Raw genomic sequence first — 26,386 nt, 5'->3', positions numbered from 1 at the left:
GATTGAGAATCATTGCTGTAGGTGGACTGAAAGCCCTGGAAAATTGAGGCTGAGCTCCTAAGCTGGAACTGGGCTCAAGATATCAGGCAGACCTGGAAACTGTTGACCACAGAGCCACAAAGTGATATTCATTCTACAAACACTACTGAACACCAACTATATACTAGGCCCTCTCCTAGGTTTCTAGAGATTGTTTCAAGAGCTGTTCTTCCAGAGATCAACTGGCTTGCAATTTAGGTCTTAGCAAGGTTGGTCTCTGAATCAAGCAACCAACCAGGGGACACTTACCTAACACCCAGTAGGTGCAAAGCTCTGCAAAAGGGCTAAGAAATACTAGATGAAATTCCTGACCCCCCAGGAATTTAAACCCTAAATGGAAAAGCCTAAGAATTAGCACACTGAGAAATAAAAACACAACATAATATATAAAGGAGAAATAAGTGTGCAATTGAAAAATTCAAAATAACAAATACATATCAAACAACGACTTTGTGCCAGGCATTGTATAACACTAGAGGAAAATAAAGAGAGGATCCCTGGGCTCAAAGAGCTTGGGCTAGAGCAGTGGTTCCCAAAGTGGGTTCCCCCAGCCAGCATCATCAGCACTATCTGGAAACGATAAAAATGTATATTCTTGTGCCTCATCCCAACCTACTGAATCAGAGCCTGTGGAGATGGGGCCCGTCAATCTGTGCTTTACAAGCCCTCTAGGTGATTCTGCTATCTGCTCAAGTTTGGAAACCACTGGTCTGGAAGACTAATTAATATCACAGGAGTTGGAAAAGGGAAGACACATTTCCTGGGTCTAGGGTTGACGAAAGCCTTGTAGGATTTGAATCCTGGTTCTGACATAATTTGGGGAACCTTAGGTAACCATTTTAACCTCCATATAGCCTCTATTTGGTCAACTGTAAAGTAATAATAAGCAGAATGAGGTAATGAGGTCTACCATGTAAAGTCGTAATGATAAGTGCATAGGATAATGTGTACCAGTCACCAGAGCAGTGCCTGGGGCCTGGTAAGTAAACTCCGTCATAATTCAGGGGAACTGTTCAGCAAATGAATGTTGACTGCATGAATGAGTGAACTAATTAATGCATGATGGATGCTGACTGGATTTGGCAAACCTGGGAAAGCAACAAAGAATGAGAACTTCATTTAATGGGCAAGTGAGGGGATGTTCAAGATAGGAAAAGGGTTTCCCAGACGAGGGTTCAGAACACCTGGCAGATCTTGAGACTGGCATCTTCCTGGCTCTGCCTCCACAGCCTCCTCAAGGAAGGCTTTCCTGCCACAGCTGCCAGTGTGTTGGTTATGCACCTGGGCTCTGGAGTAAGACTGGGTTCAAGTATTTGCTAGTTGAGTGATCTTGGGTGAGTGATTTAACCCCATTAAGCCTTAGTTTTCTCTTCTGAAAAATGGATATATATATATATATATATATATATATATATATATATACCAACATTGTAAGAGTTGTGAGAATTGAACACAATAATGTCTCTAAAGCAGTCGGCCCGGTGCTTTAAATATAATGAGTGATCTCTAATCATTAGCTCTTTGTATCATGGCACACAGCTGGGTGCTATCCTGACCTCTGCTAACTTGTGGGTGGCAGGAATTTTTCAAGCACACCAGCATTAGTACACTCTGGTGCCAGGTCCAAAGAACAAAGTGACTATTTGGTTTCTTCATAACAGCAGTAGCTGCCAGGTACTGGGCAGCTGCCTATGTGCAGGTTATGTGCAGGTGCTTTGCATTTATAGGTGCTTACACATGAACCCTGGACACAGGTATCGCTGCCCATTTAACAGATGAGGAAACTGGAGTTTAGTGACTCATCAAAGTTATACAATTCTCAAGTGTCAAAGCCTGGGTTAAGATTTAGCTCTAATTCCGAACCCATGGTCATTCTACTACCATAAAACCACCCCCAGGTCCCCCCCCAGAGGGATATAACTCAGCACTCTGAGTCAGGAAGAGGCAAGTCACAGGTGGGCTGGGGACAGGATGGACAGGATGGTGGACCTGCAGGAGATCAGGTTCCTGGATTCTAAGACTGCTCCCCCCTTGCTAATAATGATTAAGTATGCATATTGCATACCTGTGTGTTGATCGAGGGAGGATTGTGGAAGGGAGGGGAGGCAAAGACTTTCCTTTCCAATCCTAAAATAGTTATCAAACCTAAACACAGAGGGAGAACAACTGAATAAAACAAAAAATTCACATCCGCTTTTAGAAATCATTTTCTTCCTCTAAAAGAAGCATTCTGGCCTGTGAAATGACACAGCAAGATGAGCCCCTTTTATCTCCTCCTAGGTCTATTTCCTTAAATGCCAAATCGTCTTCTCTCTTTTCCTCCCAGATACCAGCTGTGATTCTGCTAATGTCCAGGGAGATCTGTAGACCCACAATGCCTCTTCCTGAAGATTTGAACTGTGTTGTCACTAAATGGAGAGAGATGTGGCTGGCTTCCTGTCTTCCCTTGAGAGATTCTAACAAAGATTCCTGGAGTCCAAATACAAACTTGAGACTTCATCCTCTAACCTCCTTGGGTTCAATTGGTCCAAAGAGCCACCTGGATGCTCTCAACCGGAACAAAGAGGACACAGCTTGGTTGGGGCTCTGAGTTTGTAGAACAATTACTAACAATTCACTCCCCCTCAAATCTTATCTTTACCTGCAATGGGCCATGTTACCTCCAGCTAACCCCACCTGCCAAAAATATGACTGCATTTTCAAAATTTATCATCTTTGTGTTCCACAGTTGCCATGGTAGTAAAATCTACACTCAACAGTCTCACTGCCATTTCCAACTACAAATGAAACTAGCTGTTCCCAGTTTGGTTCAGCAAAAAAAGAAATGTGCATCTACTATATGCCAGGCCCTGTGCTAGGCATAAAGCCTGGGTGCTGAGATGAATAAGAAAGGGATTTCGATAAGATTTTGCCCCTTTAAAAAGCAAACTTTTTGTTTTTCTTGTGATGAGGTTTGTTAAATTAAATCATGGTCAAATATATATAATAATATTGACCATTCTGACCATTTTTAAGTGCACAGTTCAATGGCATTAGGTACATCCACAATGTTGTGCAACCATCTCTATTGTCTATTTCCATCTCTATTGTCTATTTCCAAAATTTTTATCACCCCAAACAGGAACTCGGTACCCAATAAGTCCTAACTCCCTAGTTCCCACTCCCCTAGCCCCTGATACTTTCTAATTTACCTTCGGTCTATGAATTTGCCAATTCTGAATATTTTATGTAAGTGGAATCATACAATATTTATCTTTATTTTGTCTGCCTTATTTTGCCTAACAATTTTTCAAAGTTCACCTAGAACATAGCATTTATCAGGACTCCACTCCTTTTTAAGGCTGAATAACATTCCCTTACATATATACACCAAATTTTGCTTATTTGGGTGGCTTCTAACTTTTGGCAATTGTGATTAATGCTGCTGTGAATATTGGCATATGTGTGAGTCCCTGCTTTCAATTCTTTAGATAAGCTTAGAAGTAAAATTGCTTGATCATATGGTAATTTTATGTTTAACTTTTTGAGGAACCAACATATTACTTTCCACAGAGGCTGAACCATTTTATATTGTATTTAAATTTCTCCACATCCTCACTGACACTTGTGATTTTTTGGACTTTGAAAAAAAAAATAGCCATTGTAGTAGGTGTGATAAGGTTGGGGTTTTTTTTGTAAGAGCAGATCAGTGAGGTAAGACATGGCTTGTTCACCAGAGCATCACAGGTGCACATGGGTGGAGGAAGTGTGGCCTTGCTGAGTGACTGACTGACTGCATGAATGGGCCTCCTGTTTACAGAAATGATCACTCCCTTGGACTTGATGTCCTGCCCAAGTCTTCCCTGGCTCTCATGCTGCTAGGATCTGGAACTCGCACAGGAGACCCCACTCCACAAAAGAAACCCAGGGAGCAACTGAGTTCACAAGTATACCCGGACTTTCACTGAAGGACTGTCTGTATCATTTCTGCCTTTGTTTCTACCCGTAGGAATGAGTAAAACCTGATGCTTTAGAATCAAGGAAGCCTAGCTGGTAGCACCTCAAAAGAAACCAATGCTGTGGGTCAAAGGGACTGCCTGAATCATAGCTCTACCTTTTGTCACATGTGTAACCGCAGCAAACTAATTATCCTCCGTGGCTCAACTTGGACTTAATCCTATTGTTGTGAGGATTAAATGAAACAATAAGAAACACTTAACATAGTGCCTGAAACAACACAAGTCTCACTAACAGTCAGCTCTGATTGTTACTATGGAGCCGCAGTATTAGTGCACAGACCCCAACACCCTGCCCCGGGGGAAGCAGAGAGGGCTCCTTGAGAAGGGCACACCCGTCCTGTTCTCTCCTCGTGACCCTCCAGGTTGACCGCAAGGACTGAGGGTGCCTATCCTGACACAGCCAGGGCTGAGGACCAGGAAGTCAGCCTGGTTTCTTCTTCACCTGGTCCACCAATCTCTCCAAGCTCATTTTGGCAAGGGGTTTGGGGAAAGAGCAGGGCCACCACCACACAGCTCCGCTGCAGAGACTCAGAACCTGCACCCAAGAGGTCAAAAAGATCCTTCAATGTATCAAAACCTACAGGTGGGCCTGGAGTTGGGTAGAGTTTCCAAAGAGAAGGTTGAGTGACAAGCCAAAAATTCAGTAAGAACAGCAAGGGACTGTACCATGAGGACCCAGGAGAAAACACAGCAGGAATGAGCTGCGAGGCCGGACAGGGTGGTATTTCATGCTGGCAGCTCCGTAATTCTTACATGCGTGGAAGGCAACAGCATTCAGCGTGGCCTGACAGGAAGCTTTGTAGTAGACTGAAGCATATTGAAAATATCAAAGTCCCATGGAATGAAAAATAGCTCCTGGGCTCTATACTTCACCTGTAACTTAAAAGTTTTATTGTACATGGAGACCCTCAAACCAAAAGCCAAGCCACTAGGGACGAAAGAAGGAGTATTACATAGCAGGACCCTGCAGGTGTGTGGGAGCCATGGCGGTGACTGGATAATAACAATGGATCCTATTTATTGAGTCCCGTGTTAGGTGCTTTCCACACCTGTTCTCGGACTGACATGGGACAGCAGCACCACGTTAGGGGTGTTAGCTCCATTTTATGGAGGAGAAAAATGTGAGCTTGTGCATGTATTTGTATACATACTGAGTCGAGAGAGAGAAAGAAAGAGAGGGAGGGAGAGAGAGAGGTAAATAGAGAAGGTAAGAGAAAGAAAAATTCTGCAACTTAAGTATCATATATTAGGATGAACTCTATAAAATTACTATTATTCAACCTTTCTACCAACAACAGTGACATTTCCATTGGATTCAACTTAATCTAACACCTTAGATATAGTAAAAATTTATATTAAAATTTATATAAATTATATCATACATTAAAATATACATATATTTAAAGTATATATAAATTATGTCACACATAAATGTTATTTTATCGACATAGTATAAGTTATATACTGCCTAAGAGGCACAATGCTTAGTGGTCGAGAATGTGGATTCTTGAATCTGACTGCACGGGAAACTTGGCTCTGCCACCTACTAGCTGTGGGACATTGAGTAAACCATGTATACGCTCAGTGCCTTTGTTTTCCTTCTACAAAATGAGATAATAATAGCACCAACCTCATAGGAATGTTGTAAAAATTGAGAGAACACAAGCAATGTGCTACAACAGTGCCTGGCACACACCACCTATCAGCAGGCATTGTGCCTGATCCTGTTCACTCATTCCTTGCAACAGCCTTTGGCAATAGCCAATGCTATCTTGACTTCACAGCGAGAAGCCTGTGTGCAGAGTTAGAGATTGGCCCAGGATTATATGTCTCGCAAGAACGCACCAACAATTCCAACTCAGGTCTTTCCGAGGCTCAAAGCCTGCTGCTCCTTCAGAGCTGCCAGCTTCTCCTGGTGGTCTCTCTGCACCTTCCTTTACCTCCTGGTGGGAGGAAAGGTTGGGCAGGCTGGCTTTATGGTTCCTTCCAGCATCACCATGCAAGGGGGCAGAATCAAAGCTGCAGCAGCAGAAAAACAGGATCCAATGCTTTCTGTTCCACCGAATGCAGTTTCTTAGCCAGGTGGCCAGAAGCATTTCTGTATTTAGGATTCCATTTTTTTTTCTTTCCTGCTATTTCTTTCCAGAGTTCTCAGTACATTTCCCAATTAATCACTCCCACTTAATTTCCTAAAGCAATCACATCTTCCCCGAAGGCAAGCGGCCTGTCTCAGGCAGAAGCGCACACACCAGCTGGCCCCTCGGCTACGTGGGAGTGTGCGAGCAGTCCTTGGACACAGACCAATGGGTGGCACCGACGTAGGAAAATGCAGCTTGGGAGCTACACTCAGAAGACACTTTTCCCATCCTGGTGAATGTGGGTTTCCTGGTGAGCAAAAGGGCCACAGATTTGGTTCTCGGGGGAAACCCTAAGAGGCAGAAGATCCGGCCGGAGCATCCCAGGATGCAGGGAGTCTTCACCAGCAGCTACTCTGCGATGCTGGCGAGGCCAGAAGGCCCAGGTTTTCTCCCCGCTTTGCTGCTTATTTTCTGTGGAAATTTGGCCAAGCCTTTCCTTTTGGTTGAGCCTCAGTTCTCCTATCTTTAAAATGAGAACAGTAATATATGCAACGCAGTGTGGGTGTGAGGAAAGAGCCACAAATACAACAGCCTAGAGAAGCCAGGAAATGATATCAATGAGGGGAGCTGTACTGAGCAAAAGAAAATAGCATGACACCAACTGGCAGCTGACACACATGTCAGTGTTGGAGTCACTAAGGGAGAGGTGGGGACTGTGGTGAAATGGAGACAAACCTCATCTAAAAGCCAGTAAATTTCTGCCATGGAGTCAAGCTGAACCCTGTTGCCAAATTTTCCAATTTTTGAAAAAATGCTAGAAATAGATTTTTATGTGAATTCACCCAATCTGAAAATGTTGGCAAGAAACTGACATGTAAAAAAACTAAAACTAATTATGTGAGCCAATATCACGTGGGCCAAATAAAACATGTAGGACCTAGCCTCCTAGCCACTGGTTTGCAAACTCTGTCAATGTAAGTATTAATTGAGACAATGTAATACATAAAGCACTTAGCCATGCACATGACACATAATAAACACCCCATAAAGGATAGCCCTGGTTATTATTATTACCATTAACTTCACTGTAACTCAGAACCCTCAACTGTAACAATGAATGTAAGGATTCCCAGTAGCTGTCTAGCTCTCAAGCATGTAAGAAAATCTCTGAGGGCACTACAGAGATTAACCACAACATTAATGCTCTTTATTAATTTAAACACACTTCATTGACATTAGGCTAGAGCAGTGGCTCTCAACCAGAGGTGATCTCTGTCCCCTGGCAGACATCTGGCAATGTCTGAGACATTTTTGGTTGTCAGACTGAGAGGAGTGGGGATGCAATCTAGTGTGTAGAGGTCAGGGATGCTGCTAAATATTTTTTTTAAATGAACAGGTGGCCCCTTACAACAACAACAAAAATCCAGCCTCAAATGTCAATAGTAGTAAAGTAGAAAAACACTGGGCTAGGGGGAAGTTTCCTTTTGTACCCCCTTTATAGAAAAAAAAACTTTATAAAAATAGAGGTTGGATAGGTTCCTGCACAGTAAGATGTAGGAGATGGGTAGGGAAGAGGGGTAAGAGAAGATGGGCAAGGGGAGGAGGGGGTTAGCAGATGAGAGAACCAGCATCTATAATTATCTCCTCTAAGAGGCTCAAGGCCCCACTTTTACTCTGCTTCCTATAGAATCTTCTCATTGTCTTAACAACCGTCACATCAATGCATTTCCTTAAAAAATGATTTTGATTTTGAACCTGCATCAATTGGAAAATGGGCTCTGGGGAAACGGAGGACTCAGGAGATGAACTGCTTGAGCCAAGGTCACTCAGCAAGCTGCAGGGAAGATCTGGGGGAGAATCCTCATGGGTCCTGGTCCACGTCCTTCAGAAAGACATCACTCAAATTTGTTGTTGCCATGGTAATTATAAATCAATGTTGTCTACCCATTAAAGCAGTTAATCCATGGATGTGAAAGTAATCACATTTTTGTGTATTCCACAATTCTGGCTACATTTATGACTGGCCTTCACCTCAAATGGTATAAGTAAGTGAGGTTGTATAATACCGCGGTTGTCCTGCATCACTATGACTACCCCAAACAAAGAAAATTGTGCTAGAAGCGAAAGCAAGTGATTATGGTTCACCTTAAGAAAGGAAATGAAAACAGAGTAGCCTTTATCAGTTCTACATCATGCCAACATTTTACATACTTTTTTAATGTTCTCTATAATTTGAAGAATGTCCTTAGGTCAGCTTTCTCAAACACTGCTGCACAGCAAAAATACCTGGGAGCCTTACAGAATCACAATACCCAGGAAGTACCCCAAAATCAATACATCAGAATGACTGCAGATGAAATCTCCCCAGGAGATTCCAATGTGCAGCCCAGTTTGAGAATCAGAGTTTTGGAACTCATTATCCCTATTTTACAATGAAGCTGACATCCTAAGAGAAAAATGAACTTGCCTAAGGGCACTCAGCTGGTGAATAGAAAATGGTGATTCAAATCCGGGTCTGCCTTTCTCCAAATGCCAGGCATAATCTTTCTCATTATGCCACGTTCTCCCCAGAAGTTTGTTGTCTGTGGCTCTCTCTGAGTTGTTTAGTTCCAGGAAAGTTAACAGGGACCTCTGGATTCAATGGGAATCTTAAGAACAGGTCTGGGGAAATGGAAAGTGGGCATGTCTGGTCATTTCACAAGTGCTTAGATGAAATGGCAAGCCATCAAGTCCAACCTCTTTGTCCCTCTGGTCAAGATTTCCAAGTCCAGGAAAAAAGCATCCAATCAACATGACTTAGGTCATGAGCCCATCCCTAGACTTGGAGAGGGTAAGGTCCCTGATCAAATCCACCTGAATATATTCCATGGATGCGGAAGATAATATTCTTCTAGGAATTGAATTCTGGGCAACCAAAACATAACACATGCCTACTATAATGGAGGGGATGGACAGACTTATAAAAGCAAGAAGACATGACAGCCTCTGAGGCTTTTGGGAGATCTTAGGGGGGAGAAAAGGAGGAGCTCTAGTCAATGGTTCCTAACAGCCTCAAATCCCACAAACTACCTAGAGAGACTAAATCCGGTGTCCTGGGTTGGCCCCACACAGACAAGGCTAGTATAGTTGGCCAAATTTGAGCTAGGAAAATAATGCTTTAAAAAAGGCAACAAGGAAAACAGACACAAGGTCTGAGTTAGCATGCTTGCCTGTAGTTACACAGCAGAAAAACAGAGGAGAGACTCAAAGAGGAGACAAGCCATGTGGATATCTGAGCAAAATGGTTACTCTAGGGCAGTGATGGAGAACCTTTTGAGCTCAGCGTGTCAGCATTTTGAAAGACTCTAACTTAACTCTGGTGCTGTGTCACATATAGAAATTTTTTGATATTTGCAACCATAGTAAAACAAAGACTTATATTTTTGATATTTATTTTATATATTTAAATGCCACTTAACAAAGAAAAATCAGCCAAAAAAAGAGTTCGTGTGTCACCTCTGACACGCGTGTCATAGGTTCACCATCACTGCTCTAGGGTCAAAAGCCAACTAGGGTAATTAACACCCACTTCTCATGTGTTCAAATGGAGTCCTGGCCGAAGCTGCTGGACTTGGCCTGTGAGCACATTTTCATGTGAGGCTCTTTATCCCAGGAGGGTGTCTTCCTAGATCTAGGCATCAATGTACCCTAGCGTGTAGTGACTTGAGAAATTAGGCAACTGTCAGATATCAACATTAAGTAAATAATTGCTCAATGCATAAATTCATGGGTGAATCAATATAAAAGAATTATAATTTTTAGCTGAGGCTACTCAGTATATAGGTGAAGTCCCTACTGTGTGTGAGGGACTGAGCAAGAAGCTTTACATGATAGGCTTCGCATCCTCACAATAACCCTAAAAGCGCTTACTATTATACCCATTTTACAGATGAAGACCCTAAGACTCCAAGAGATGAAAGGACTTAGCAGTCACAGAACAATAACAATGGGATTCGAACTAGATGGATCTACGCTGAGCATCTCTGTGCTGACCACAGTGCCATGATGCCTCACAACGTTCATTAGCATCAAGTGTGTACTGGGCACTTTGTCTGTATTATCCCTAATTCTTAGAACAATCCTTGAGATGGGTTTTATTGTGTCTATTTTTTTTTTTTAATAAGAAAACAGAGTCTAGAAAGACCACGTGATTTGCCAAAGAGTACATTTTAAACACAAATTTTTTTTTAATCTTTTGGCTTTGAAGCTGAGGGTCTATCCACCTATCCAATTCAACTTACTTTTTGAAAATGTGTTGACTTAGGGTTATTTTCACAGGCACTGCACTAAGCCACAGCGAAAGGCACAGCTCCTGCCATCCAGAAGCTTTTGCTCTAGTTAATAGATGCATTACACATCACAGGAAATACAGATGATAGTTACATGGCTGCGCAGGTTTCAAAACATGATGGCACAACTATTCTCAGAGCTGTGAGCCTCCCCTCAAGAAGTCAGACACCTCTAAGGCCACCATGCTGCAGGCAAGCTCAAGCCACAGAGAGAGGTCACATGGAGGCACTCCAGTCAACAGTCACAGTTGAGCTCAGCCTTCAAGTCGACCCAGCCTCGGTGCCAGATACGTGAGCGAACAGCGTGCAGGCGATTTGAACACCCAGCCATTCAAGTCTCCCCCAGTCATTCCCACACTCTTCAGCTGAAGCCTCAGACATCAGGGAGCAGAGGGAAGCCATCCCTACTGAGCCATATCCAAAATCCTGACCCAAAGAATCACGGAGCATAATAAAATCATCATTGCTTTATAGCACTAAGTTTCGGGGTGGTTTGCTAAGCAGGGATAGCTAATCGGAATAACGGCTTTTAGGGTGGTTATTTAATACCAGGCACTGTCCTCTGAGCTTGACACCTATTACCTCATTGGACCCTCCCAGCAGCCCAATGAAGCAGGTTATTGTTAAAGAACATGCCCAAGATTGCTTGGCTTGTGATGCATTCAAGCCCAGGTCACACTAATTCCAGTATTGATTCTCTAAACTGTTCTGCTACAGGGGAAAGGAAATTCTGTCTGTTCTGAAAGTCTACAAAGCCCAAAGCCAGTCAGTTTTAAGATACACCGACTGCTATTTTTGAAACTAAACATCTTTTTCTTTCCTAATTTCAGAAGGCTTACTGTGGAGCTGAGCTAATTATTTAAGCCTTAATCAAGGACCAGCCCCTCCCTGAAGCAGCTGTCCTGGCCTCTCTTTTGCCTCTAGCAAGTCCCTTGGGTTGGTTGAATGTTGGCTTAGGTCTAAACCCCAAATCCCAGCCCCCAGAAGTGAGGATGCATAGGGATGAAAGGATCCTTGGAGATCTTCCAGTCTACCCCCCTCATCCTCTTTAAAAAGGAGGAAACTGAGGCCCAGAGAGGTCAAGGGACTCGTCCAAGGTCACTCGGTATGTCAGAGGTACAGCCAGGTCTCCACATTCCCAGGCAAGTGTTCTCTCCACTACACCATGCTGCCGTTGCTAAAAATTCCCCAAGCTCCCTCCTCCAGCCCTCCTCTCCACAAAGCTGTTCCCCCACCCCCCCACACACAACTATACACAGTCACATTTGGCAGGAGGTGCTATCGGCCCCACTCTGCTCATGAAATGCTGTTTTGCAATGGGGCCTCTTTGTTCATTAGCAACACAGACAAAGAAAACTGGAGTGCAGTCTTCTCGGAAGGAGATGTTTCCTGTTTTAGAGGCAGAAGAGAGCTTCCTGACTGACTAGGGCTCGAATCAGCATGCAGCTCCAGTCGGAGAGAACCCAGAGGAGAGTTAAGTCTTTGCAAAATTTCTAGAACATATAAGGAGGACCCGTAGCAGGAGGAAGCTTATGGGAAACATTTCAGAAAGTATTAACATGTATGCCTAACCACAGTGAACAGCACACTGGTTATTACCATCAGTGGTATGAAGGAGTTGGGGGGCGGGGGGAGCACTAGGGTCACGAAAAACTTTCAAGAAATAAATGGCCTCCCCATTTTTGATTCCTGCTCCAATCCTGGTTCCCAGCATTCCTTCTCTTACAGTTTCCCTCGCATTCTAGACCCTAAACAAGCTACCTTGGTGCTGCGGGTTCTCAGGATATGATCTGCAATCAGAAATCACCCACTCTGGCTCCACATTAGTCTTTTTTATATACGGTACTACATTTGGTCCCTCTTCTTGTTTCCTGACCTTCCCGGATTGGCAGAAGTTTCCTATGTCTCTGAGAGATCTTTATTTAGGACCAAATGCTGTGAAAGAGGCTGAGAGGAAAGCAGGGGAAACTTCTCATGAGAGCAGCTCACACCACCAAGCAGAGGTCCCCTCCTCTGATGCTCTGAGACATTCGTCTGTCCAGGCGGGCTGAGATCAGTGGGGAGGGGTAGACCACTGATCTCCAGAGAGACATCAGAAGCCCGAGAGCATCTTTACTAGGGAAAAAGATGAGAGGGGGAGGGGCAGGACTGAGTTCCGTGCCAGAAATTCAGGACTTGTAAGCTGGCAGAGATGGAAAGAAAGGTGCCAACGTCTAATGGGAGATGTAGTGCATGTGTTCCTTAGGGCTACTGCAAGCCACACGTCTTCCATTCCGAAAGGCCAGGTGAACGCTGCCTGAATCACACCCTCCTGCATGCATCCATCACAGGTCTCCAGGCACATGGTAAGATCTCCAAAAAGAAACTGGGCCAAGTGACCATTCTCAGACCCTTCCCCTCCAAGCTGAGCTCCCCCACAGCCGACCCAACTCCTAGGCAAACCTGTCGACGCAGCCAATTTTAATCCAAAGTTCCGTCCTTCATTCCCCGCTGTGAATATTCCTACCTGCTCTAAGCTAAGCGAGAAGAATACAGGAATTAACACCATAGGGAAACCGTGTCCAGTAGTCTAGTTATAGCTTGTACAACCCAAGAGGGGAAGGCAGCCTCCCAAAGGAGGCCTTGTATCTTGTTATGGCCTCAAAGGCTGCAGTGCTGTGTGTCAGTGTTTACGAAATGCTTCTCAAATAAGGTCAGTGCTCTACAGAGTTAGGATCCTAATAAAACACAGAACTGTGCTGTTTGCCAGCTTGCTTCGGAGACATACTTGAATGCTATTTCAGAGACAATTGTTCTCAGAATAATATTTTCCCCATGAGTTTTTTAATTCTATTTGTACTATTTTTTTAAAATGAGGTGTGAATTTTTCTACATATTTGTACCCACTGAATGGGCTGAGTGGGGCTTGCTTTCATCTGTGGTTCCTGAGGGCTTGGTGTTACATCCGTCATTGTTCTAGCATTTCCCCCGCCATCCCATAAATCTCCTCTCTGAACCTAGCATGGTGGCCTTCAGCTTGTCAGTCATTTTGGTGGGAAGGTACAGCCCAGACTGATTTCCTATTATTTTGAGCTGTTCTAATTATGAGAACATTTCCCTTGTTATTCATCATTGTTCCTGGGACATAGTAGGGCCAAATAACTCCTTTAAATAACTCCATCCTTCATGGAACCCCTTCTTTGGTTGTGCTTTCTCAGAAATTGATGCTTATTAATTAATAAATAGTTATTAACTCATTTAGGCAAAAAGTCCACCAAACTCCACCTGGTTGTGTTGAGGACATGGCTGATGTGAGGCTATGTTTGCAGTTGTGAAAGATTCAACTTGATGAGAGTTCGAAGACCTGGTGACTGTGAGCAAGGCTTTTGAGCATTGAGTTTCCTTATCTGTAAATGCAAGATTCTAAAATGAACGCTGATCATCTTTCAGATACAGGATTTAGTGGTTAAAATCAGACATTAAAGGTGGACTCATTAAGGTATTTGCATAGCACTAAATTTAGGAGGCATATGTAGATATCTGATCTCATTTTAACAATGCATTAGTTCCAAAAGAGAAGTGTCATTCCTACTATTCTAAAGGCTACAAATGGGACAACTGGGACTCAGAAAGATACTCCTGCAATGTCCCCCATTTTTTAAAGAAATGGTGAAAATCAGGATTCTGACTAGGTCTTCTTATTCATTTAAGGCTACATCAAAGTATATTCCCCACTGGTCCCCATTAATACGACTTAGAAACCCCCACATCTAAAATAGTTTTCAACCTACATTCTAGAGTTGAGCAGAGATTGGGGGAGGGGGAAAGGATGTCAGGAAAGTGCTAGATCATCTGGAAACCTCTGCCACACATTTTGGAGCAGGACACCTCTCCAACAAAATCATCATCACTGAGCTTTCAACCACAGAACAACCTGCTCTTTTCTCTGCACAGGCTGCAGGGAGCTCAGGAGCGTGCTGTACCTCATCATGCACAGAATCCAGCCCCGGAGTACCTCTACACACCACCCTGGGCATCACACGAGGCTTCAGATGGCCATGAAGATGAAGCCTGAAGTTGTTTTCAGGATTCAGCCAATAGGCTGGGAGTATCCAATTTCCAGTGAAGGGCCCTGCCACAAAAATCTTCCTGCAATCCAATCTCAGGACCTGAGGCTTAGGTGGTGAAAGTCCAAATTTAGTTACCGAGGCTATGGAGCTACATGAAGGGCAGGAGAGAGCAAGAAGCCAAGCTGAAAGGGTCGAGGGAAGGGTCAGGGGCCAGCCAGGCTCAAGGAGAGATGCGCAAAATGCAGAAGTCCATGGTCAAGCCCACAAACCTCAGATGAGAAGCAGTTCATGGACTCTCCACCAGGCAGACCAGCCTGAGTGAGGGCATACACTAATTGTAGAGGATGGGGAGCAAGGAGGAACTAGGGGGCAGACAGGAACTAGGGAGGCTAAAAAACTCAAGAGGGAGGCAAGGTGGGTGGTTCAATGTGCTGGCAGACTTTCAGGAACCACAACCCACACTGCTGCCAAACTGCAGAATGCACCAGGGGTCAGGAACCCAGACTGGCATTCCGGACAAGAGAAGAGGAGTCTGAGCCCACACAAGCAGTGACAAGCCATGAAGAGTGAAGCCACGTGAACTCCCACCAGGATGCACCTCACTTCCGTTCTGTTTCAGTAGGATCTGATCTCAGCCTGGGGGAGCCTGGAGGTCACCGCTGAGAGTGCTACATCTCACTGGATGGAAGACAGCACCTGCCCAAAGTAAGCAGGCACTTGTAGAGGAAAATACTGGTCAAGCAGGTTCATCAGAACTGTTCTTGGAGGATCTATCCCCTCAAATTCCAAAATTTAAAAAAAAATCATAGTCATTAGCCACATAACCACGGTGATATTGACTACTATTCTGGATTCTGTTCCAAATGCCTTTATTAGATAAAACTTCCTAAAGTGAGGCTCCCATCCTTTAAAATAGGGCTCATGCCCAATAGGTGCCAGTTAACCATGAACATTTGTGCATGTTACCACATTCCCATTTCTACCTATGCAAACCCTAGTCAAGCTCCAAGTCAAATACCACCTACTTCCCCATGGAAGTAGGCTCTTTCGCCAGATGTCCAGAACTTCGCATTGGCATTCCTCTCTAGATGCCTTGCATCCGACAGGTGCTTACTGATTCAACTGGGACTCATTTTTCTCCTCTGGTTGTTCTTTGAGAATGGAGTTTAAATGTCAGAGAAGGGGCTGACTTAAAAGATCTGAGAAGAATGACATGACCAGTGGTTGGAGCACAGGCCTGAGCCCAGCCTGACTAGATGAATGCTGATTCACCTGCTCCTACCTAGGGAAGTTCCTTCACCTCTCTTAGTACAATGAGAACAGCATGAGTTCATGCCTTGCATGACTGCTAGATTAAGTGAGTCCATGCATGTAAAGTGTGAGCACAGTGCCAGACACACAGAGGGGCTCTCTAAGTGGTAGCTATGGTGATGGCGGTGGTTCTTTACAGAGGTTTGGGGAGAGCCTGTAGGCCTCAGTCCTTTATGCTTCATCCTCCCTCTCATTCAGTCCCAGCACTACTCAAGCAAATAAGCCCAGTGCCAATGGGCACCCAAGATGGTAAAGGAATTACTGTGAGAAACTGAGTCTTCTCAGATGAGCTCTGCTGTTGACAGAAGGGCCCAATTTCTCAAGCTAAAATATTTTTCAAGAGAGAATAGCACACACACACACACCTATGTACACACGTACACACACACACACACACACACACACACACCTTATACTGGTAGGGCTTCTGGCACCGGCCTAATAGGTCAAGGATGAAGCTAAAGTTATGATGGAAAAAACGTCATGAGAAACAAAGAGTTTATAGAAAATTCAGCAAACAGAGGAATTAAGCATTAATAGGAATTGATTCCAGAGAAAATATGAACAGAACCCCAGGGAAAGAAGATGCTATGGGCCAATAAAACCTCGAGACTTTAATCCATCCCAGCCAGAAAGAACAGGACAACATACTTAGGGAATCCACACCCCAGACCATGGAGAGACTTGGAAAAAAAGCAGAGAGGACTCTGTGATTATGACAACCTGGATAAAGATCTATAGAGCAAGCTCACTGATTGCAGAGGAAATGGGAAGAGGAGTGGTTAAAACGCTGCATGAGAAACTCAAAATGGGAAGTGTTCCTGAAAAGCTGATGAAATGAAACTATTTGCCAATATTTAATTAGGAGAAATGCAAAGTGTTGCACTTAGACTCCAAGAAGTCAACGGCACAAGTCTGGGGTGGGGAAGATAGGATCCACAGCAGGGAGGGCTGGCAGGCGCTGGGGGTGCAGTGAACAGCCTGGTTAAAATGAGCCAAGCCAGGGGATGGCTGTCCAAAGTGAGCACGTCCCTTGAAAACACACTGATGAAAGTCAAGATAGCGAGAGAGCGGACAGACTCATTATAATACAGGCAAAGAAGATGGGAACCCAGTTAGAGGAAGATAACTAGAAATGGGGAGAGAACCTATCTCAAGTCTAACAGAATAGGTGAGGAAATTCTAAAAATGTCTGGGAGAAAAGAGAAGCCTTGGGTAAGTGGGTGGTGAGAAACACAACAGCAATATGATTTTTGAAATCCTATCATTTGGAAGAAGAATTATACTTGCTCTGTGTCACAACAAGCAGTGGCAGATAAGTTCAACCCCCAGACAAAGAAAAAAAAAAATTCTTAGAACTGTTTTTAAAAATTGAATAAATTGCTTTAGGAAGAACTGAGTTCCTCACCACTGGATGTAATCAAAGGAGAATGGCCATTTTCTCCAAAATTATGTTGGTGGAAGAGCAACACCCACATGGTTGGAACTTGGACAGGAGAATCCCTTTCAACTCTGTCAATCTCTATTTTTCCAAAACAGGCTTTATCTTGAGCATTCTCTGGAGAGAAGACCACAGTCAATAAAATTACGATAGGAACACTTGTGTAGTGTGATTGAAGCGGTCAGTGTAAGTTCATTCAATACTTCCAGCACCCTATGAAGGGGGTATTATTATTCCCATTTTACAAATGAGGAAACTGAAGTCACCCAGCTAGTTAAGTGGTAAACCAGAACTGGAGCCCCGTCTGGGTCTGGCATCCACACGTTTACCCACAAATATCCCTAGTTCCCCCCCCCCCCCAACCCCCCATATTGAGGACCTTTAGTCACTCACCTCTCCACAAATGATACAGGAGAGAGCTGTATGGAGATGATGCTGGCAACAGAACACGAAGACCACAGTTGTGGGGAAGAAAGTACTTCCTGTGGCAGAGCTGCAATAGCAGTTGTTACAAAACACAACCCAGGTCTTCCAAACAGAATCAGAGGTTTCCTATTAAGTAGGAGCTCCTTCCACCTGGGCGAGGCTGATTTAAATTTCAGGCCAGAGAGTCCCGAACAATGGAGAGCCTTGAGAAGTCAACACCAGGAACCAGGCAGGGCACCCTCTGCCTCTCCCCCATCCGGAATTAGTGGCGGTTCAGAAAAGCTTCCATGCCTTTTTTGTTTTTTTGTTTGTTTTTGTTGTTGCTTTCCAGCAGTTCCAAAAAGGGTTAAGCCCACCTTGCATAATGAGGGTGGAGCATGCTAGTAAATGCAGCTGTTTCAAGTAAAAGCAGTCATGGAGGCAGACCCGGGAAGTCAGTACAAGAGGGTATTTAGGGAAAGACAGGAGGAATGAACATTGGAAAACAAAAAAAGTCAGGGCCAAAAATTCCCTATGAAAATCCAATCCCCCAAAATAAATAAATAAACTGCATTCCTCATTTAAATAGACCACAAAGCAGCAAGCCCATGGCAAAGATAGAAACCACTTCAGCCTTAATCCCCTCTTTGTGGAAGGGAGGCCAACCTGGGCTTAGGAGAGAGGAGAGGGAGGAAACCAGCTGGAGAGTGTTGGGCACCGCCTGCATGCGGGTGAGGAAATCACCTCCACTGGCCACATTTAAGGTGGGCATCTCAAATCTTCCAGCTGGATGGGGCCCCAGCCATGGCCACCATCATTAAGAGCTTGTGGAGAACTATGTGCCAGGTACAGTGTGAAGCACTTCCTGTACATTATTTCAGTTAATCCTCCCCAAGAGGAACACTCGCCATGCACACTTTACAAGGAAAAGGGACCGGAGCTGAGGAGGCACTGCACTCCGCACAGTGCTGAGCGCATTACTCGATCACCTGGGGCCTCGTGCACTCTATCCCACGGGGCCAGTGCAATTATCAGCCTTGTATCGCAGGTGTGGACATGTGGGACCAAGGCATTAAATAGCCTGCAGCCAAGAGTGGAGAGGGTACAACAGCAAAGACAGAACAGAGCCAGAATTTAAACCAAAGCCATCTCCAAGAGCCCAATCCCGAAACCCTAGGCACTGGGCTCTGAAATCTTCTTGCCTTGGCCTTTTTATTTTATTTTTAAATTTTTTTATCCTCACCTGAGGATATTTTTCCATTGATTTTTAGAGAGAGTGGAGGAGAATGGGAAAGACAGAGAGAAATATCAATGTGAGAGAAACACATCAATTGGTTGCCTCCTGCACACACCTAACCAGGGCCAGGGACCCAGGAGGAGCCTGCAACCAAGGAACCTGCCCTTAACTGGAATCGAACCAGGGACCCTTCGTTCTGCAAGACACCACTCCATACACTGAGCCAAACCAACTAGGGCTACCTCTGCCCTTTTAGTTGACCAAAAAGATCCCACAACTCTCAGACCCATCATTCACACTTTCCAGGGGAGAAAAAAACCCTGTAACAACAAACAGAACTGGAGAGAAACAATATAATAATCAAAATGGCAAAAGTGCAGAAATAATATAAGACCCAGATGATCTGCAAAAGCAACCCTTAATAATGATCCTACAAATACATCAATTAATAGAAGAAGTGCAGCAATCAAAAACCACAGAGAGTGCAGGATGATGCTGACGAGTTCCTGATTAGAAGGTGATATGATTTAAGGGTTCAGGATTTCTAGCTCTTTCCACAGGAATGTGCACAGTAGGAGTTTTGTAAGGTTGCTAAGCAATGCCTGGCAACCAGACTCTGGGGTGAATCACTCATTAGGAATCTTTGATAACTCTAGTAAGGGAATAATTTTAGTTCACAAGAGTCAAATTTTAGAAACCCTTAATAGCTCATGAGTTACAATAACTAGTAAGCTGTCTTTAACCATGCATAAAAATACAAATCTATAATTGCCCATCTTTCATTGTAACAACTAAAAGAGACTTTTTCTTTTTTTAGAGAAATCATTCACTTAGTCAACCCATATTTGTTGAAAACCTACTATGTGCCAGGGACTCTTCTAGACATAGAGCAGACACTAGAGAACCATAAATGGAAAACCATTAATGCTATTCTAGAATTCTATCAGGAAAACGAGGCTGAGAGAGGTAAAGCAACCTGTTCAGAGTTGCAAAGCACTGTGCTTCCCTGAAAGGCCACCTGGCCGTGTTTGGCTCACCGTGATTCACCAGCTTGCCCCTGGCCCTCTGAGCTGGCCCTGAGGGCTGGGAATGCCAGGACACAGGGCTTGGCTGTTGAGCATCTTGGAAAGTCTCCCACTTGACCTTGGGACCTCTGTGGTCAAGTGAGGGAAAGCCTATGACACAGTGTGGGTTTTTATTGGACCCAACCACTGGCGAAGCTTGCCGTCATCTGGAGTGATGGAGAAAATTAAGTTACCACATTCTCACGTTTCAGCCTTTCGCCCGTTTTCCTTCACAAACAGGAAATGTTTATTTAAATACAGCAGTCTCCAGCATGTTCCGGAGCCAAGTGAAAAACCAAAGATGTCCACTCCTGCCCCGCTCAACTGTTCAGGCCACCACCTCGCTGTGGGTGCAAAGAGAGCCTCTGCCTGCCTTTAGGCAGGACGGGGAGAGGGGGCCCCACGTGAGAATTCATTTTCATCTGTCTCCTCTTTTCCAGGCCGAGATTGTGGTTGGAGAAGAATTACATCTGTGAGCTCCTTTTGTGCTCAGAAGGGTAAATGCAACATCTGTTTACTCTGTGCTCCATGGTAAATGTTTTGTTTCAGGCACCACCATTCACTTCCTCTCCTCCTGTCCTCTATCTTTGCTACACGGATAATAAATTACATTGAATTCCCCTCTGCGTTTATTTAACTTTCTTGTGGGTGTCACCTCCTCGTTGAGGGGGAAAAATTGTCAGTAGTTTATAAACGACAAAGAGTTTCTCTTTCTGTGAGATGTACTGACATTAAGGAGAAGGAGCTGGAACATAGACCCCCAACTCTGATAGCAGCTTAATTACGAACAATTCAACAGGCCCCATTGCAGGACTGAAGCAAAGTCCAAATGGTGACCACATTATCCTCACACAGGTTTTCTTTAATGGTGTACCACAAGCAGACAAGGCCTCAGAATTAAAAAATACCCAGAGAACAAAGCACAAGTGTGCGCGCATGGGCACATACACACACACACACACACACACACACACACGTGCACACACACACACGTGCACACACACACACTCCCCTTCAGAAAAGCCTCTTTGGAGGGTAGAGCAGCAGGAATGAAGAAGGGAAAAATGTTTTTTCTTTGTTATAAAACACAGTGTAAACGTGTGAGATCAGAAAATGAATTTTAGGAAGATCCCAAGCATCTGACAGCAATGCTGACAAAACATATGCCCATGAAAAAACTGAGCCCTGAGAAGTTCAGAAGGCTCACGAAGAGATGTTTCCTTCTCCCTCCTTTGCTTACATTCTTTAAGTTGAATCACAGGCTTTTTTTTTCTTCTGTGTATGCAATGTTTTTATACACAGTTACTGGAATGCAGTAGATACTCAAGTAATGTTTGTTGAATGAATGAAGGAAGGAATGAGAAACTTTTCTTTAAAGAAATCCTTTGCATAGATATGCCAAATATCTCCCCAGAAGTTTGCAGACTTCAAATGCTATATCTGAGTTGACTGAGAGTGAAGGGTGGTGAAGGACTATGGGAGGGCTGTTCCTAACCCTTACATTCATCCTGACCTAGCTTGCTCCTAAAGGCTGCCCCTTCTCCCCAGGAGGGCAGAGCCTAGAATGAGGCCAGCCTTGCTGCATCACCCCATTGCACCCCAAAGTGGCACCAGTGTCCAGAATTAAGGCATCCAAGACTCAGGTATTCCAAAGCACCTCCTACTCTGCCAATGCCTGCCAGTGACCATGACTACAGCAGGGGCCCATGGAAATGCCAAGGACTCTAGTCTCCGCCCAACTCTTCTCAGTTGTAGAGCAGATGAGTCCTCTGGGGTGGGGTGCTCACTGCAGTCCTGCACCTATGAAGCTCGTGAAGACGTCCTACGTGTCAGGAGGGAACGGCCCATTCTCCTCTGTTTCCCAAAATGCAGCAGGATTTTGAAGATAGGGGAGAAGTAGTCTCAAGACTCCCAAAGGAGAGCTCAAGTCAATGTGAGCTAGCTGTTGTAACACATACCTGAAGCAGCAGCAGCAGTTGCCTATTCTAAGTCCCAAGCCCAGTCAGAACCCTCCCAGAACTCTCTGTTTATAGATCTTGGCCTAAACTGACTCTTGTTCCAAGAGGTCCAGCAGAGTAGTAGAGGTGTGGACTTAGGAACCAGACATGCTCGAATTGGAACACTTAACTAGCTACATGACTTTGAGCAAATGACAAGATGGCTTAACTGTAAAGTGAAATAATGAGCATTACCAGTATCCAATACAATAATCCAATATAATAAAAGGCTAATATGAAAATCGACCAAACAGAGGAACAACCGGTCACTATGACACGCAGTGACCACCAGGGGGCAGACGCTCAAGGCAGGAGCTGCCCCTTGATGGTCAGTGCGCTCCCACAGGAGCTGGGCTCATGGCTGGTGAGTGCAGGGGTGGTGGCTGGAGCCTCTCCCACCTCTGTGGCTGTGCTAAGCCGGCAGTTGAACATCCCTCGAGGGCTCCCAGACTGCAAGAGGGTACAGGATGGGCTGAGGGAACCCCCACCCCCCAGTGCACGAATCTCGTGCACCGGGCCTCTAGTAACTAATAAGACTGTTGTAGGGAGACAATGAGATAGTACATGCTAACAAACTGAGGCAGGAAAAGCATTCATCAAACATTAGCTACAGTTATTTTTTTCACTAACTCATTTGGAGCTTTCAGGAAAGCTCCAGGAAAAAGGAAGGCAGTTCTATTGTGTCTCCACCCAAGGATATATAAAGAGGAAGATTAGAAATGAGGTGGCAGGGAGTGATGACCAGGAATAACATGCTCTAGGACAATTCATCTCAGACTTAGCACCGTTCTCTTCCAGCCTAAAGTCAAGAAGGCAGAATGCATCTACCCTAAGACATGTGGGGAAAAAGGATGGACGGAGAGCAAGACACAGAGGAAGTCTGCCACACCAGAGCAAACTCTCACCCACTTCTGGGCTGTGTTCCCAGGCCAGTTCCACCCTTTCTCCCCCCTTCCCTACTCCCCAAACTGCAAGCTAGGAAGAGCCCACCCTGAGTCCAAGTTTTGAATTTGGTCTGAGGATCAAAATGATAAATGTTTCCAAAACGTTGACATATGAAATGTAAATATTTGGTTGCACAATTGGGGTTAAAACGAGGGTCAATCCACCCCACTCTCGGAGTGCCTCTCCTCCCGCTGCCAAGCCCAGGACCTGAGGCTGAGTGCGGTTTATAAGATTATAGCGCTTGGTCTCATTTAAAGGGTTGTCAGCATTTCCATTCTCCTTCTCTGGCCCTTTCGGGTAGGCATTTATAAGCGAGCCATAAAAAATTCACCCTAACTGCAGCTTGGCATCTCCGAGGCTGCACTCCAGGCAGGGCGGGTTTTGCGAGCACCCTCTCTGAATTCGTTTGGTTCCTGAGAAGTTAGACCTTCACACACACTCTCAACTTTCCTCGCAAGGGCAGCCAGACAGCGGCTGGCCCATTCTGATCTCCAAGCCGATCACAGACTGGGCCCTCTCTCCTCTCTCCTCTCTCCGCGCCTGCATCACCCCTTCTCCTCTGCCCCTCTTTCAGGAGCGCGGATCCCTTATCCTCACCCTAAGACCTCCTTGGCTGAAACGTTCTCTTCTCTGTCTCCTGCCAGCATTCTCCTTGGAAGCTGTCAGCGGGCCGTGTCTGCAGCCCTCGCCCCTGGAGAGGCACTGCTCTTTGCCCACCGCAGGGGGCTTGGAGACCGCTCTCCCCAGACCTGCCCAAAGCCACAGACCCCTGTCAGAGAGTGAAGGATCCCATCCAGGAGGGTGAGAGCAGAGACGGCAGACAGCCTGGCCAAAGGAAAAGGCAGAAACTGGCGCCTGGGGGCCTCTCTGTGGGACCCAGGTGGGTGGCCCGAGTGGGGCGGGGCAGGGGTACTCACAGGCGCTCGGCGTTGCGGGGGATGCCGCGAGGAACCGCCCGGAGGCCCAGCCCGTGGCAGTCCACGCTGGCGGCGGAGCAGGTACACTTGGTAGGGCAGGCGGCGGCGGGGGCCAAGCTCAGGACACTCGCCAGCGCCAAGGCCAGCGCCAGGCGGGCGCGCACGGTGGCGCCGGCCCCTGTCCGCCCGGGGGCCATGGTGTGCAGGGGCCCGCGCCCGGAGGAAGCTGCCTCCGTGGGGCAAGATGCGTAGAGCCCGGGGAGACGCGGGGGAGCACGGACGGCCTGGAGAGCAGGCGGTGGAGTTGGTGCGGAGGAGGAGCGAGCTCGGCGCTCAGGCGCACGGGGCGCAGGAGGAGCGGGGCGCGCCGGGCGAGGGAGAAGGCAGCAGCTCCATCGGCGGGGCCGACGCTGCCCCGCTGCACATCGCTTGGAGTGCCCAGGTGCCGAGCGCCCCCTGGCCCCGCTGGCCCGCTGCCCGGGGTGCGGACCAGGTCGGGGACCTGGGGCGGCAGCTCAGTGGGGCACAGTGCCCGAGGAGGTCCGCCTTGGAGCTGGGCTCGAGAGCGCGGCAGTGGCGGCCTGGGCACAGGGCAGCCGGGTGAGCTGGCCGGCGCTTGCTCTCTCCATTCACTGAGCAGGGCAGACACCAGAGACGCGGGCCCACCCCTCCCGCCCCCCACAAAAAACGCCAGCTCCGCCTCCCATTGGCTGCGCTGCGCGTCATGTTGACTAAGTTGAGAACTTTGCTAGAGCAACCGAAGCCCAGAGGGAGGGGGCAGCAGAGGAGGGAGAAGGAAGGAAAGGAAAGGGTCTCGGCCAGCCGGGCCCCAGAACTGGGACTCATTCACCAAGGACAAATCAGGCTGGTGACGCTTTTTCTTTAATCTGGCACTGAGCTAGGCACTCTGCTCATATTTTTTCTTTCGGTCCCAACAGCAGCGTCCCGCAAGGGGGCATTTAAGTAGCCCCATTTTATAGTTAAAAAAAAAAAAAGCTCAGAGAAGTGACGTGACTTGCCAGAGGTCACACAGCTACTAGGAACCCCAAACCGCTGCACTCTCCACTTCACCCACGTTTTTACATCACAGTCCATCAAAGCTGCATCACTACCTCATCAGAAAGATCCTCAAAGATCCCACCTAATCTTGACAAAGATCCACAACTTATTCCTAAAGGACCTACTATACTGACACGAATGCACTCCGCAGCCACACATGTCACAGAATATGGCTGTCCCTGTTGTTCAGGTCGCTGATGACAACCCCCACACCCCCCTCATGCCTGCCCTGCTTTGCCCAGACCCAGTGCCTGCTGTGCTGCTAAAAGTAGTGATGCTGCCTCTATAGTCCTTGTGTTTCTGCAAGGTGACCCTGGGCCAACCATGCCACATCTGGGGCGCCCTTTCCTCAAAGAAAGGGGGCCGCAGCCCTGTGCCCACCTCACTGGGTAGTGTGGAGCATCAAAGAAGAGAAAGTGTTTTTGCAAAACAGCCATTCACAGAGGAGGCAGCGCCTCTGCCCCCAGCGCCTTCCTACTTCAGTGCCTGCCCTGAATTGGCCAGGTCTGAGCTTTTCCAGATGCCTGTGGGGAGGAACGCATGTGTTAGAGGCTCCATAAATACTCGTAGGAATGATTTTGTTTGTTTGTTTGCAGGCAGAGAGCAGGAACTGGAGGAAGCATTGCCCAGACTTCCTTGGGGTCTGCTCACACTGGAAAAGTCTGAATGAGCCCTGCTCATACACACATTCACACATACACACACATGCTTACACACACTCGAGCTCACACTCATACTCAATCACACACACACATGCACATGCATTCTCAGAACACAAACATAGTATCGCATGTACTAATGACGAAAACTACGCCACTGGGAACTCTTTCCTTTTCTTTCATGGAAATGCTATTCTGATTCCTTCTACCTCATTTTCCATAAGGAAACTTTCAATTATTTGACCACATCTTGTGAATATATAGTAGAGGTGCAGATTTTATTTTATTGTACTTAGCAGATTTTCAAAGTCTTAGTTCCAGGCACCTAATTGTATGTATGTGCATACACACATGCACACTTCAGCCTCCATCATTCATAAACACATTAGGTGCAATTTACAGCTGTTATTCTTGGGAACAGCTTTCCCTACAGATGCTATTGTGATCGCCCTCTGGTGGCCATAGAGGTCTTTGGGCCTCTGGTCCTTAGGGGTGATTTCAGCATTTAAGAACTCTAACCATCCTTTCCTCTGAGGCTTTCCTCCAAACCTTGAACTAATTTAGCACCAGGTCTGAGGCAGATGAGAGAGCTGGGCAAAGACCCAAGGGCACACGAGCATGTCAGACAGTCTGGAGCAGAAAAGAGTTGGGTTTTCTTTGTTTTCCCAAATGCACACTAGAGCATGTTCCGAATCCCTGCAGGCTGGGCCGGGGTCTGTGCTCTGAGCATAGTGGGGAGGGGAGGCTGTGTTTCCATTTGAACTGCTGGGGGTTTCATGAGCCACTATACCTTTAGGTGACTTCATAGGCGTTGAAACGTGCTTTTCCCTGGGAGCACAGAGTGCAGGGGTCAATCATC

The 26,386-nt window shown here is 46.1% G+C and overlaps 1 protein-coding gene across 1 annotated transcript in view; it reads right to left on the bottom strand.

The window, feature by feature from the left end:
- SLIT3 (slit guidance ligand 3) overlaps positions 1-24,353 on the bottom strand; it is a 524,056-nt gene extending 499,703 nt beyond the window's left edge. Inside the window, exon 1 of the mRNA XM_070414445.1 lies at positions 23,810-24,353. Within this exon, the coding sequence (XP_070270546.1) occupies positions 23,810-24,006 (197 nt within the window). The 5' untranslated portion in view covers positions 24,007-24,353. The remainder of the gene's footprint in view (positions 1-23,809) is intronic.
- Positions 24,354-26,386: the final 2,033 nt, after the last annotated feature.

The sequence above is a fragment of the Myotis yumanensis genome, unplaced genomic scaffold, assembly GCF_028538775.1.
Source record: "Myotis yumanensis isolate MYYU_CA2020_CCGP unplaced genomic scaffold, mMyoYum1.0.hap1 SCAF_5, whole genome shotgun sequence".
NCBI lineage: Eukaryota > Metazoa > Chordata > Mammalia > Chiroptera > Vespertilionidae > Myotis > Myotis yumanensis.
This window is presented reverse-complemented; position numbering and strand designations above follow the sequence as displayed.